Below are 15,106 nucleotides of genomic sequence, written 5' to 3' on the forward strand. Positions count from 1 at the left end.
TAATAAACTTACCAGGTTACCTTTCAAAATAATTAAAATGCTGAAAGGATACCAAATACTGTTTTTTAAAAGCCCATGTATTCTTAGCCTTCACCTTTGCATTATTTACAAAGCCACATTTACATATGTGTAGAATTGTTGTGTTATTTTTCTAATTTTGGGGTCCTGTTTCATAGACAGATTATAAAAGGGATATTATAAAGTGATTCATTTAAATATATGTATAATTTAAAAAAATTTTAACATCTTGTTTTTTGACAGATTTGTGCTATTTAGCTATAAAATCTCTTCCCTACTTCAATTTAGAGCTGCTTTGTCCTTTACATTTTAATTTAAATAATCACACTACTTTATATTGGGTATTGATTTTTTCCCCCATCCATCCAATAGTTGGCAAATGCTTGATATCTAATATGCTTCTTTATTAAAACACACAAAAACTAATGGCTCCATAATTAAAAGACTGATCTTTTGTCAGGGCAATAAAATGTCAACTGTCTTTCAGGCAGATAAATATTCTCATCTTTATTGAACGAAGCTACTGTTTTCTCCCTAGGTTTAAATTATTAAATACACAGAGGTTGGTTAAGCATTGTACATTTTCCTAAAGGTCACAAAGTTCATTAAGTATACAGTAAAGCATTGATTACTGTGGTTAAAAATCTGCAGTGCAGCTTAACGTTGATCAGATTAAATTCATACAACTTCCAAAGATCAGCCATATTTTGCAAATACCTGTTGATTTGTTTGTGAAGCCTAGTATTGTGTGAATGTTTTATTTTTGCTTAGAATATTTCCTTTTAAATTAGCCTTTTCCATATAAAATGTAGTATTTTAAAAAATGTTTGGTAGTTGCACAGTAGGAATTCTATTCCATTGTTAAAAATAGTTGCAATTTTTGAATTGCTAATAGGTATAATTTATGTTGAATGAAATTTTGAAGAAATCAGTGGGGAGAAGAATGCTTATCCTGCTGAGATTAATTTACAAAATAATTTAAAACATTTTAGACCTAAATTGAACAGATTTATTATGATTATAAACAGGTTGTCAATGTAGCAAAGCTGTCTTAGTCAAATAAACAAATGTATAATGAAGTAAATAACTTTTCTATGTAAAACAATGTATTAGGCTAAATCAACAAAAAGTATTCATATTTAACTGTTGCTTAACTTGCCTAATGTTAAACTTTTCATATAAAGCCGTATAAAACGTATGAAGCCAGGTTTTCCAAGTTGACCTGCTGTTTTGTGATTAGGTGAAATAGAATTATGTATTTTTAAAATTCTTCTTATTCATAAATATTTTATTTACAGTTATTTTAGTAGAACTTAATAAACCAAAATCTAGCCATACACTAGATTTCAAAGTATTCTAGCAATCCCTGAATCTCCCTTTTATACTAAATTTGTTTGTAGATCATAGGGTTATTAGATATCTTTACTGAAGGTTCATATAAAGTGGTAGTACAATTCATAGTGTAATTTTTTGTTGAAAATAGACTACAGGTATTGCCACTGCAATAACTAAAGAAAAATGCAAGTCAATTAGATTTTTGTACAGTTAGTCATATTTTAGATGTAATTGTGGAGTTGATTACTTAAAGGAAAATCAAGGCTTCTCCAAAAGAAAACTTTTTTTTTATGTTGAAGTAATAAATACAGCTGAATTTATCTTGTGATTTTTTTTAGAATTGTTTTTTTAAAATGAATATGCACTTATGACTAGTTCTTGAAATTTCTTTAATGTTTTTTAGAAAGATGTTACTATAGAAGGCTATAATTTGCTGTAAGACTAAATTGATGTCAGTAAAATTAACTGGTGGGAAGTTAGAGAGGTGGTCTTGGAACCGAGAACATTGGGTTCAGATCTCAACTTTAACACATAGAGTGTGATGTTGGCCAGGTTACTAACTTCTCAGTACTTTACACCAGTGTTGTCAAATTCCAATAGAAATATGGACTATTAATTCATGGATCCCTCTTGGGCACATACAGACTTAAATGTAATATTATCTATGTTTTATTGTAATTTTATTTATTTTGTTAAATATTTCCCAATTACATTTTAATCTGGTTCTGCCCTTGCTTGGGAGCTTGTACATTGTGTGTTTGACATCTCCATTCTACAAAACTTCTTAAGACTCCAAGTCATGGTGGAAGTGTTGATACTGTATTAGTAGAGGTTTCTCATCAGGGGTTCCTGAAACCAGTGAAATTACAGGTCAGGAGCCCACACTTCTAGATTTAGCTCAGGCCCAACTGTATGATCTTAATCTTAGTTTTTCATTTATTAAATAGTTTTACCCTATAGTACTTTTTGTGGCATTTGTAGTGTTATTAAAAGCACTTTTAATTCTTTGGAATAACGGGACGGATACATTCAAAAGCAAATTCCTTATTAAAACAAAAAAACTTTAGACATCAAGAAACCTTGGATATTCTTTACTTAGAAACTAATAAAACACACAGGAATTTTTCAGCTACTTCATGGATGCCCTTTAAAATTGGAAGTAAATTATACCATCTCATTATAATGACAGGGCTGGGTAATCATTAAATTAAACATTAAATTTGATAAAATGAAAAATGCATTTTAAACATAAAGATATTACTCCTCCTTCCATATAGAAGTTTTTTACTGTCAGATTTATGTTGACTAGCTAATAATATCAAGGAGAAATTAGATCTTTCAGCTTCCTTATATATTTACACAAGAATTTTATTGCAATTGAGAGGAGAAAAAAAATTTGCCATAAAAAAACATAACTTAGTTCCTAGTAGTGTTTAAAATTTAATTATAAAATTTATTCAATTAAAAACTGAATTATTAAAAATTAATTCAATTTATTACAAATTAGTTATCTGATTTTTATTTATAGGTGGTATGGTTCTAGAAAGCCAGTGATACAATTAATAAGCTATGGTTGAATAATGGTTCATATGCATACTTTTAACAGAGCTCTGAACTTTTTATATTGATTTAAAAAAAATAATGAAATCATTAGTTTTTTCTCTGAGACTTCACATTTTCTCTTTTCTTTTTTAGGTTTTATATGAACAATTCAAGTTTTTCTTGAATCTCTATTTTCTGGTAGTGTCCTGTTCACAGTTTGTACCAGCACTGAAAATAGGCTATCTCTACACCTACTGGGCTCCTCTGGTAAAAGAAAAAGTTCAATATTGTGTTCAATTAAGTTTAATATTACAAGGATTTTTTTAAGATTTTGAAATACAATTTAATATTTGGTCCTATTAAGACATAATATGACCAATTAAAAATGATTCTCGTTAATGTAGCTTATTATATGACTCTTGTCCAGAGATTTAAAAGGTTTTTTTTAAATGTAGAAAATTCTTCTAAATTATCTAAGATATATTGTAGTGCTATCTTGGCCCTGCGAGATTGCCTAGAATTTTTTAGATATTATACGTCTGTGTGAAGGTTTCTGTTGCAAGTGAATGCCTCTTTTTAGTGACTAAGGAGTTTTGAATTAGACATTCTGCATTTGTCCCAAGAGTAGCACGCCAGTCTTGCTTGCCTAATTCCCTCCTGTGCTAATTGAGCTCCTGGGAATGATGTTGAAGGAATTGTGGGGTATGTTCAGTTAGTCTCTTGACATCCTGACAGATAGGCATGTTTTTTTCCCTTGGCTGATGGAATGTCAGTCATGAGGGTGAACATTTGAAAGGAATTGATTCTACTGTAGTCCATCTTTGTTGACACCTTAGAGTATAAAGTTTTTGATTTTTACTTTAAGAGTATTATAGTATTGCTTATCAAATTTTTCATATAAACTATATGCTACTTGCTGTTTTCATCATTTTAACTTGCAAACATTTTTAGTGCTATATTAGTCTTTCATACTGCTTTTGTCATAGGTAATGGATTACTTTGTTTCTTGGTTCTAAGTTTCAAAATCAGGCAAAAAAATATAATTGATAAGGAAGGTGAATGGAAGTATATCTGCAATTAAAGTATAAGATCCACTTGACAAAAACTTATTTGATTAAGAAATCTTCAGAGTTTTATGTCCATAAACTTGTTACCTGTGGTTCATCATGCTCTAGAAGGGTCATTAACTATATTTCCATCATATAGGGAAAAGGGAGATAAGAGGGGATTTGTTTATGGAATGGATATCTCTTATTCTCTTTCTTTTTCTCCTGCCTTTAGTCATTTTCCTGTAGTATGTCTCTTCTTTATCTGAGTATTCTCAGCCTTATGTTCTCATTTCTTTTTACCTGACCTCACCTGACCTCACCAAAACTTAGGTTGGTGCTTTTCTGCTTTTACTTCATTCACCTACCCTTACTTAAAATCTCTGGTGGTTCTCTGTGTTATTGTAAATGCTTATATTGAGTGAGATTTTGGGAATTTAAGAGTAACTTTTTTTCATATGTATAATAGTTATAAGAATGGAATCTTTCAATGTAATACTGATGTTTGCAGGCAGGAGTTTCTCTTATATTAATGCCTCATCTAAAAGGGTAATACCTTTCATTAGGTTTCTACTCCAGATGGACATTAGGTTTTAAAGATGAAGTTTCAATTTTGATTTAGCTAAATCCATGTATTTAGAGCTTTGTCATAACAGAGTTCCACTATAACTGTAAATAGACTTCTGTCTTTATTTGCTTAACTTAATCATTATTTATTAAATACTTTAGGCATGTGAGACCTCATGCTAGGACCCCCAGAGGGAGCTAAGAGAATAAGTGAGATATAGTAAGACTACTTTCAATAAACATAAAATTTATGGAAATAGTCTGATTTCAGACCTCAACATTCAACTCGAACTGCTGTCTCCAAAATTACCAATGACCTCTTAATTGCCAGATCTAGTGGCTTTTTCTTGGTTGTATTCTTTGACTTTTCTTCTGCCTTTGACACTGTTGACCACCATCTCTCTCCTCTTGGATATTCTCTTCTCTAGATTTTCCTGACACTGTTCTCTCTTGTTTTTCCTCTTACCTGTCTGACTGCTATTTCTTAGTCTCATTTTCCCTCTATATTATCTTATTTAATGATTTCATCAATTCCCATATGTTCAGTTATCATCTTTATGCAGATGATTCTCTGATCTGTATATCTAGCCCTAGTCTCTCTCCTGACCTATAGACCCATGTCAACAATTGCATTTTGGACATTTTGAATTGGATGCCCCACAGGCCAGAGGTGTCAAACATATGACCTGTAACTTCCTAAATGCAGCCTGAACTTCACAATCCTTAGCTCAGTTCTTGGAACATAGTGAACATTTCATAAGTGCTTATTGATTGATCAGGAATGCTTTATAATTTCAAAAAACCTTGTATATATGATTTCATTTGAGTTTCACAGTAGTCCTGTGAAATAGTCTATTATTACCTTTGAATTGTAATTAAATTATAATATAAATGTAATTAGATTAAAATCTAATTGAGAAATATTTAAGAAAATAAAAATACAATAAAACATAGATAACATTAAATTTTAAAACCAAGTCACTACATGGCCCTTAAGGATCCTTGTGTGTAGATTAGTGGTACCTGTCTCTTTTTAAGCTTGACATCACTGTCATAAGCCTTTCCAATTCAACATATCTAAAACAGAACTCATTATATTTCTTCCCAAACACATCCATCTTCTGAACCATTCTTCTAGTCACCTCGGTTTGCAACATCTATGTTATCATTCTTCACTCTTATGCCACTTAGCCAGTCAGTTGCCAAATTTTGTCATTTCTGCTTGCACAAAATTTCTTATATACGTCCCTTCCTCTTTACTCTCACATATATCACATTAATTCAGGACCACATCACCTCTCACCTGGCCTATTTCACTAGCCTTCTAATTGGTCTCTTTGCCTTAAGTCTTTCTTCACCCTAATACATCCTCTATACCCTGCCAAAGTTATTTTCCTAAAGTGCACATCTGACAGTGTTTCTCCATTACTCATTAAGCTCTAGTGGCTCCTTTTTGCCTCAAGGATCAAATATCTATATATCTATATCTTTCTGATATTTAAAACCCTTGGTAAGTTGACCTGTTTCCATTACTCTTTGATTTTCGGCAGTTGACTCTTCCTTCATGTTCTCCATGGTCTAACTGTATTGGCCTACTTAGTGTTCCTTTTCCCATGACACTGCCATCTCCTGATTCTGTTGTTGACTTTTCAGTGACTATCTCTCATATCTGGAATATTTTCCTTTCTCACCTCAGCCCCAATTCTGTCAGAATTCAGCTCAGTGCTGCCTTGTTCAGGAGACCTTTGCTGGTCTGTTCCTGCCCAACCCCCCAGTGGCTAGAGCCTTTGGTTCTAAGTTTACTTTCTGTCTATTGTTCAGGTAGTAGGTGGCTTAGTGGAAAGAACTCTAGACTTGGAGTCAGGAAAAGTGAGTTCAAGTCTGACCTCAGATTTACTGGCTGTGTGCCCTTGTGCAAGTCACTTAACCTCTCTTTGCCTCAGTTTTCTCAACTGTAAAATGGAGATATCTCTCATGCACCTCCTACTTTGGGCTGTTGTGAGGATCAAACGACACAATATTTGCAAAGCACTTATCACAGTACCTGGCACATATAAGGGGCTATATAAATGCTAGCTATCATTACTCTGTAGGTATCTTGTATGTACTTGATTATATATGAATATCTCCCCTTTTAGAATGTATGTTCCTTCAGGGAAGACTCTGTTTTGTCCATTATTTGTGTTTTCAGTGCTTAGTACAGTACCTGGAACATAGTGAGCATTTAAGCTGGTTGATTGTCGGGCAGCTAGGTGTAACAGTGGATAGAGCCCTGAGCTTGGAATCAGGAAGACACTTCTTCATGACTTCAAATCTGGCCTCAGACACTTACTAGCTGTGTGGCCCTGAGCAAGTCACTTAATCCTGTTTGCCTTAGGTCCTCATCTGTTAAATGAGCTGGAGAAGGAAATGGCAAACCACTCCATTATCTTTGCCTAGAAAACCCCAAATGGGGTCATGAAGAATTAGACATGACTGAAATGACTCAACAGCAAAAGGTCGACTGATAAATAATGCTTTGATAATGCTTTACAAAATGTAAATATCAATTGACTTTTTGTTTTGTATATATAATTTGTGTAAGGTATAATATACATATATATAACATACAAGATATATTATACATATGTAAAATATATGTATAAATATAAATGTATGTAGTTTTGTATATATAATTTCATTTGAGTTTCATAGTAATGCTGTGAAATAGTTTATTATCACTGTTATATTAACAAATGAAGAAATTAAGTTCAGAGAGGTTGTGACTTGCCCAAAGTCAGCCTTCTAAAGAGGGACTTGAACTCTGGTCTTCTGACTCCAAACAGGAACTGAGTCAACAAGAGTTTATTAAACACATATTCTCTGCCAGGCACTGTGCTAAATACTGGAGACACAGTGAAAGAAAGGACATTCTCTGCTCTTGGCAAGCACGTATTCTATTGAGGAAGACAACATGTGAAAACTAGGTACGTGCACTTTATAGAGAAGAGTAGTTGGGGGGTAATCTCCTTAGGGAGGCACCACTGGGGTGCAGGAGGTGGCTTGAAAGCACACCATGTTGTTTCAGGAGAGAAAAGACGTATACCAACGAATATCATACAAAATCTGATAAGTCGCAAATGTTTAAGGGAGTTTAGATAGTGCTTTTTAAGAGAAGGAAGAGAGAGACCTTCACCTGGAGAAATCAGGGAAGTCTTTGGTAACTGCCTGGACAAATTTCAGCGTATGACCAGCACAAGTCCTGTCTTGGAGAATTTTGATTGTCAGTCAATCAGCATTTATTATTAAGTGTTAGATACTGCTTAAGTGCTGGGGATAGGAAGGAACGCCACAAACAGTCCCTATCTTCTTTTTATATTTTTCCATATGAAACTATCATTAAATTTACATTATAGAAAACTATGTGACATGCTGTCTTACACTTTTTGGGGGGATTGTATATTCTGTCTTCTGATGGTTAGCAAGCTTTTATTAAGCACCTATTGCGTGCCAGGCACCAAAGCACTGAGAATACAAAGAAAAGAAAGTAAAAAACAGCTCCTGCTCTCAAGGAGCTCACAGTCTAATGGGAGAGACAATATGCATATAACTATTTGCAAACAAGATATATACAGGATAAATTGGGGGGTAGTCTGAGAAGGTAGGCGCTGAGATTAAGTTGGAAGGAAGTGGCTTCCTGCAGAAGGTCAAATCTTCCAGGAAGCAAGGCAAGCCAGGAGGCAGAAATGAGGAGGGAGCGTGTTCCAGGCATGGAAGACATAAAGCGAGTATTCCAGGATTTAGTTGATGGAGTTTCTTGTGTAAGGAAAAGAGGGAGGCCAGTGTCCCTGTATTGTTTTAATAGATGCTCATATGTTTCATATTTTAATTTAGGCATAGATTGCCTGATTTTGGGCAGGTAGGTGGTACAGAGGATAAAATGCTGGGGTTGGAGTCAAGAAGACTTTAGTTCAAATCCATACTCATTTACTAGCTCTGTGACTCTGTTTGTAATCCTGTTTGCCTCAGTTTCCTCATCTGTAAAATGATCTGTAGAAGGAAACCATTGCAGTATTTTTGTCAAGAAAATCCCAAATGGAGTGTAAACTGAGGCACAAATACTGTGGGATTTCCCAAAGGGAAGAAAAGCGGAGGGAGACAGTGCCTGTAAAAGTCAAGTGTGATATTGATCATGTGGAGAAGTCAGCCTGATGCTGAAACAGCTCAGTTTGGGGAAAGCAAGGAATGGTTATACAATTTTCTAAGAAAGGAAGGTGGGGAATGGATTGTTTCAGGGAGGAAAGGGGGTGTGTTATGAACAGAGAATTTCAGGCATGAGCAGTAGAGAGTTGTATGAACAGGGCAACTGATTTCTTAGTGTATTGGGATAAGCATGATGACACAGAGACTCCAAGGCTCAAGTACAGACAAGATGAGCAAGATGTTTAGAAAGTCCCAAGCAAGTCTTGAGTCGACTATAAGTCTCCTAAATGGACTCCCTGCCTCAAGTCTCTATCTACAACAATATATATCTTACAAAAAGCTGCTTAAGTTATTTTCCTGAAGCCCGTATCTGACCCTGTTTACTCCCTTTACTCAAACTCTGATAGCTACCTACTAGAGAAGGAAAAAATATCAAGCCAAGCCTTATGCTAAAAACAGGAGGTGTATACAAATGCAGAAGTAAAGTCCCTGCTCTCAAGGATTTTATATTCTAATGGAGGAAAAAAACATTTAAGGAAGTGGTGGTCAGGAATAGGCAATTTCATCCAGAAGATTAGAGAAAACTAATGGGACAAAATTGAGTAGAAAGACACATCCCATCAAGAACAAAGGCAGAATTAATCTAATTATAGTTCATAGTTCCAGAGCTTGGGGGGTAGGGGGGTTGAGGGGTGAGAGGTAGGGAGAAGGACAGCTGCAGAATAGTTAGGATCATTGGGTTTCAACTTTGAAGCCTAACCAGGCCCATGCCTACTTCCCAATCTTATTATCCTTTCAAGTGGCTACCCCAGTGGCTTGCACTAAAGAATCACAGCAAAATCTTCCTGGCTGAATTGTAGGGTTCTCTCAAATTCTAAATTAAAAAACAAAGAGCCAAAAGAATTCAGGGCAGTTGTTAAGATACTTCTCAAATTTTTGGGATCTGTCTTGGTTTCCATTCTCTCATTGTTGGAGACCCTCAGTTGTCTGGCTATGTTCATATGCAGTTATAGGACTAAGGACTGCTAGTTGAGTTGTATTGTTATTTCCAAAAAGTCATTCAAAACAGCTTACACAAATATGACTCAGTGAGAGAGACTCCAATATTTTCATCAGGAATGCTTTGGAGTGTTCTATTTATAGTCCATTTTTCCACCCCATAGGATTATACTTAGTTTTTCACAATAAGCTATTTTTGGTTGTATGTCTTCATGAATATTGTATCTCATGATCACTTACAGGTCAAAAGACACAATTGAAATAAGTAGCTTTCTGGTTTTTAGGCAAATTGTTTACAAGGTATCTGCTGAGAGTAGAAGATACTTATATTGTGTTGTAATTCTTTCTCAGACCATCAGTGCTGTGCTAGTCACACTCCCCTCACATACCCATTTTTAACCACCAGTGGGAAGGTTAACTGCTACACTGTCTTCTTCTCTTGAGTCCCTTGCCCCCTTATTCTATTACTGATCTTGTTCTTCCAAGCCTCAAACTTGAAGTAACTACCATCAACTATTGCCTTTGCTCCTGATCATGCACAGCTGAATGAAGCTGGAGAAAAATCACGTAACTGTTGTGACTGGGTCCACTATATGGTATGGGATCTCAACCAGGCTCCTACTGTTGGCAGGGCAGTCCATTTATACCTTCTTAATTAATTCATTATCCTGCTTAGCACAGAGTTTTTCCAAATCTTTTCATCCATCCTCAAACTTTCCATGGTTTTTCTACCCTCTTAACTGAAAAAATTGAATCCATGCACTGATAGCTTTCTTCTCCACTCCTCCTATCTCATTTTGCTCTGATGCTTTTCCTCACTATCTCCTCTTTTACCTCTGGCTTACATAAGATACCCCTTCTCTTTGCCAAGGCAAATCCCTTTACATGCATAAGTGATCCCATTCCTTCCTTTTTTTCTACAGCAGATTGCCCCTCTAGTATCCCTACTGTCACTACTTTTCAGTCTCCCTCTGCCTACTGGCTGTTTCCCAACCACCTACAAATATACCCATATCTTCTCCATTCTCATAAAACACTAACTTGAGCTGTCCATTCCTGGTAGCTATCATCCTCCCTTTTGTAGCTAGGCTCCATGAGAAGGCCATCAGTAATTATTGTTGCCACTTTTCTTTCACTCTCCTCTTGACTGTGCACACTGACTTTCAACCTAATTATTCAGTTGAAACTGTTCTAAGTTATTGATGACTTCTTAATTGCCAAATCTAATGGCCTTTTGTTAATCCTTATACTTGACTTCTCTCCATCCTTTGACTTTGTTGATTACTCTGTTTTCCTTGGATAATCTCCTCTCTCTGACACTGCTTCTGATTCTCCTCCTGCTTGTCTGACTACTCCTCCATTACCTTTGCTTGATCTCCATCCAAGTCACATCCATTCATCCTAGGTATCCCACAATGCTTTGTCCTGAGCCTTCTCTTCTTCCTCTATGATATATCACCTGGTGATTTCATCAGCTGTCATAGATTCAATTATTGTTTAATAGATCTAGTTATCAAGCCCTAATCTCTCTCTTAACCTTCAGTCTCATTTCCAGCTGCCTGTTGGATATCTGAAACCATCTTAAACTTAATGTTTCCAAAATGGAACTTATTATCTTCCCCTTCAAGCCTTTTCCCCCGTTCCTAATTTTCCTGTTATTCTTTAGAGTACCACCATCCTCCCAGTCACCTAGGTTGCCAACATAGGTGTCATCCTAAACTCCTCCTTTTCTGTCATCTCCTTCCCCCTATATACAATCGGTTGCCAATTCTACCTTCTTAACCTCTCTTATATACCCCTTCTTTCCACTGATGCTGCTTCCACTCTGGTTCAGGCCCTTATCACCTCACATCTTGACTATTACAGAAGCCTTTTGGTTGGTCTCCCTGTATCAAGTCTCTCCCCATTCCAGTATATCTTTCATTTATCCATCAAATTGATTTTCCTAAAGAGCAGATCTGATAATATCTCCCTCCCTTCTCACCTTCTTATTCAATTAGCCCAGTGGCTCCCTCTCATCTCCAAGATCAAATATGTATAATCCTCTATTTGTACCAAACACTTTTTCATAATCTGGTCCCCTTATACTTTTGCAGTCTTTTTACATCTTATTCTTTCCAGTATGCTCTGCCACTAAATGATATTGGCCTCTGCTTTTCTTCACACAAGACACTCCATCTTCTAATTCTATGCATTTTCCTTGGTTGTCCCTCATGCCTGGGATTCTCTCATTCCTTATCTCCATTTCCTAGGTTCTCTCACTTCAAGCCCCAGATAAAATCCCAACTTCTGTAAAAAGCCTTTGCTTGTCACCTTTAATGCTAATGCCTTACCCCTGTTGATTATCTTCAATTTATCCTACGTATATCTTGTTTGTACATAGTTGTTGGCATGTTATCTCCACTATTAGACTGTGGGTTCCTGGAGAGCAGAATCTTTTTTTTTTTTTAAACTTTCTTTGTATCCCTGGTGCTTATTACACTGTAGGCACTTAAATGCTTTTTGACTAAGGAAGAATAGATTGCCATGCAGAAGTGAGGGCCTATTTGAGATTAGATAATATGTATTCATAGTGAATCCATTTATCATGGCTCCCTGATTTTATCTACTTACATTCGGCAGCATCTTAATAGAAACCAAGAAGGAACATGTTGGGGGTAAACTTGGGGTTTGGAAAGATGCAACTCGGGATAAGACAGAAGGTCAAGGGATTCATGGATAGCAGATAGTTTGTTAATTTTAGCCAATTATAGGATAAAGATCAGCATATTTGATAAGCTTATGATGTTTTCCATTATTTATTCTCTTTAATTTAGATCATTGTGCCACCTAGCTACCCCATTTCTTTTTTTTTTTTTTTTTTTTTTTGAGGCAATCAGGATTAAGTGCCTTGGCCAGGGTCACACAGCTAGTAAGTGTCTGAGGCCGGATCTAAACTCAGGTCCTCCTGACTGCATGGCCGATGCTATCTCTACTGTGCCACCTACCTGCCCCCCCCTTTTTTTTAACATAAAGCACTAAGCCTTAATTATGGCTTATGTCATCACACATAAAAGGAGATCTCTTTGATTACTGTTGTATTACAAAGATTTTAATTTACAAAAATCATTAATTATTTAAAAATCATTTTTAAGTCTTTTTTGGACATTATAGTGGCATTGATAAAGATAATAGTACTGATTGTCAGTGATAGACCATATGTTTGGGTTCACCTTTTCTAAGTTTATTATATTCAGATTTCCTGAGGTAGCTGGTAGCATAGTAGATAGAGAGTGCTGGGCTTGGAATTAGGAAGACCTGAGTTCAAATCTAGCATTAAACACTTAATAGCTGTGTGACCCTTGGCAAGTCAGTTAACATCTATTTGCCTCAGTTTCCTTAACTCTAAAATGAGGATAATAATAGCACCTACCTCCCAGGGTTGCTGTGAGGAAAAAATCAGATAATATTTGTCAAGCTCTTAGCACAGTTCCTGGTATGTAATAAGTAGGTACTATATAGATGTTTTGTCTTTCCGTTTCCCCTTCCCCTTCCCCTTCAAGCTATTGAATGGGAAGAATGTCAGTACAGTCATCACATATACAAATAGATATAACTTATTCCAATATAATATTTGGCCTTTTCCTTTTATGATCATATCTATGGTAATGGGATACAGTTCTTTAGTGTTTGTTATCCTAGAATAAGCCATTTCATTTTATTTTATTTTTATTTTTTTGGTGAGGCAGTTGGGTTTACGTGACTTGCCCAGAGTTACACAGCTAGTGAGTGTTAGGTGTCTGAGGCCAGATTTGAGCTCAGGTCCTCCCAACTCCAGAGCGGGTGCTCTATCCACTGCACCACCTAGCTGCCCCTAGAAGAAGCCATTTTAGAAGATGACATGCCTTATTCTAATATTAGGGACTGAAACAAGTATTGTCACAGAACTAATTTAGACTTCTAGTAGAGACAGGTATATTTTTGTAAAGAGGGTAGGGTTGGGGAAACCATTTACCCTGTTCAGGAGCCGCTAACCCATAGATCAAAAGAAGAACTAAAAATATGTATCTTTCTCATGTTTTTAAGGCAGTGTCTTCTATCTTGTTGGTAAGGTGTATGCTGAGAGGGAAGAGGCTTGTATTGTGTTGTGATGCTATCTAATTTTTTACATGTCCAACTCTATCTATCTATCTGTTTTTTAGTAATTCTTGTTTACAGCTTTCTTTAACATCCATGTAGCAGTGATTTCTACCTTTCACATTCATTTAAAGAATATACAATTAGTTTTTTTCTTCTTTGCTGTTCAGAACAAAACCTTAGATTTATGGTATGGCAAAGTAAGAGTTTTAATTTATATCTTAATTGATTTTTTATTTTAACTTTAATCGTCTCCCTGGGAGTTAACTGTACTTAAGATATTAGTTAATTAATTTAATGTGACCTTTGAACTTCTGAGGTTGCTTTCTTAGACCTTTTTAAATGTGGTTGACCACAAGTTATTAAACCCAGCCTTTCTCCTATTTTGGGATTTTCTAATCACCTTTTATTTTTACAGTGTTTTTTATTAGTACATTTGTATATTTCTGGCCTTCCAGTTATGGATTGTTCTGACCAAGGAGAACTTAGGAGAACTCTGCCAGGAAATATTTTTTCTTTTTATCTAAGTGTAAGACATGAAAATTTTTCCTATGTGCCTGTAAGACAGAAGTTATTAAATACTTGTAAGATAAACCTATTAAATTTAGAAACTACTAAAATTATCTCTATAGTTAGAGACATTATAGAGGAATATCATAGCTCAAGGACACATTTTATGTATCCATTATACAAATCAAATCCTATATATAGTAAACAGTTCTTTGTCTCAAAGATATCCAAGACTTACCCAGTAGTTCACTTATTTCAAGCTATATTTCATAGAACAAAATTTAGAACAAAAGAATACTAATACTCACTTGGAGTTCTATGTTATTTAATATATTGACATCATTTGATATGTTTGATATGAGACCTATCATTCATAAAATAGACTGAAGAAAGGTCATCAGTGAATCCAATTTAAGTTATTTATCAAATCAGAAGGAGAATAACATGGAAAATACTGATGAATGTGCCAGGAAATTTGTAAATTTTGAATGTTAGGCATCAGCTACATATTAGTGTTGTGTCATGGATTCAGATTAACAGTTAGGTACAAGTTTTATTTAGATGGGCTAAAATTAATCTATGTATTCTTTTTTTCTCTGAATGAAAGAAATGAGTATTGTAAAAATGTCCCATTCCCCCCCCCCCCAAAAAAAATATGATCAATGTGATTTCTCAGCTACTGGCTTTTATTGTGATGATAGGTTGCATGAATTAAGTATGAACATTTTTATTGGTTTTTGTTAATTTGATATTAATATTCTTGTATATTATGTATGTAACTCATTTGTTTA

General features: G+C 35.1%; 1 protein-coding gene across 5 annotated transcripts in view; it reads left to right on the forward strand.

The window, feature by feature from the left end:
- ATP9B (ATPase phospholipid transporting 9B (putative)) overlaps positions 1–15,106 on the forward strand; it is a 450,228-nt gene that overhangs the window by 54,811 nt on the left and 380,311 nt on the right. For all 5 annotated transcript variants that reach the window (XM_027852394.1, XM_027852395.1, XM_027852396.1 and 2 more), the window contains exon 4: positions 3,049–3,162. In XM_027852394.1, the coding sequence (XP_027708195.1) occupies positions 3,049–3,162 (114 nt within the window). The remainder of the gene's footprint in view (positions 1–3,048; positions 3,163–15,106) is intronic.

This window comes from Vombatus ursinus, unplaced genomic scaffold (assembly GCF_900497805.2).
Source record: "Vombatus ursinus unplaced genomic scaffold, bare-nosed wombat genome assembly UNPS02009573.1, whole genome shotgun sequence".
Taxonomy (NCBI): Eukaryota; Metazoa; Chordata; class Mammalia; order Diprotodontia; family Vombatidae; genus Vombatus; species Vombatus ursinus.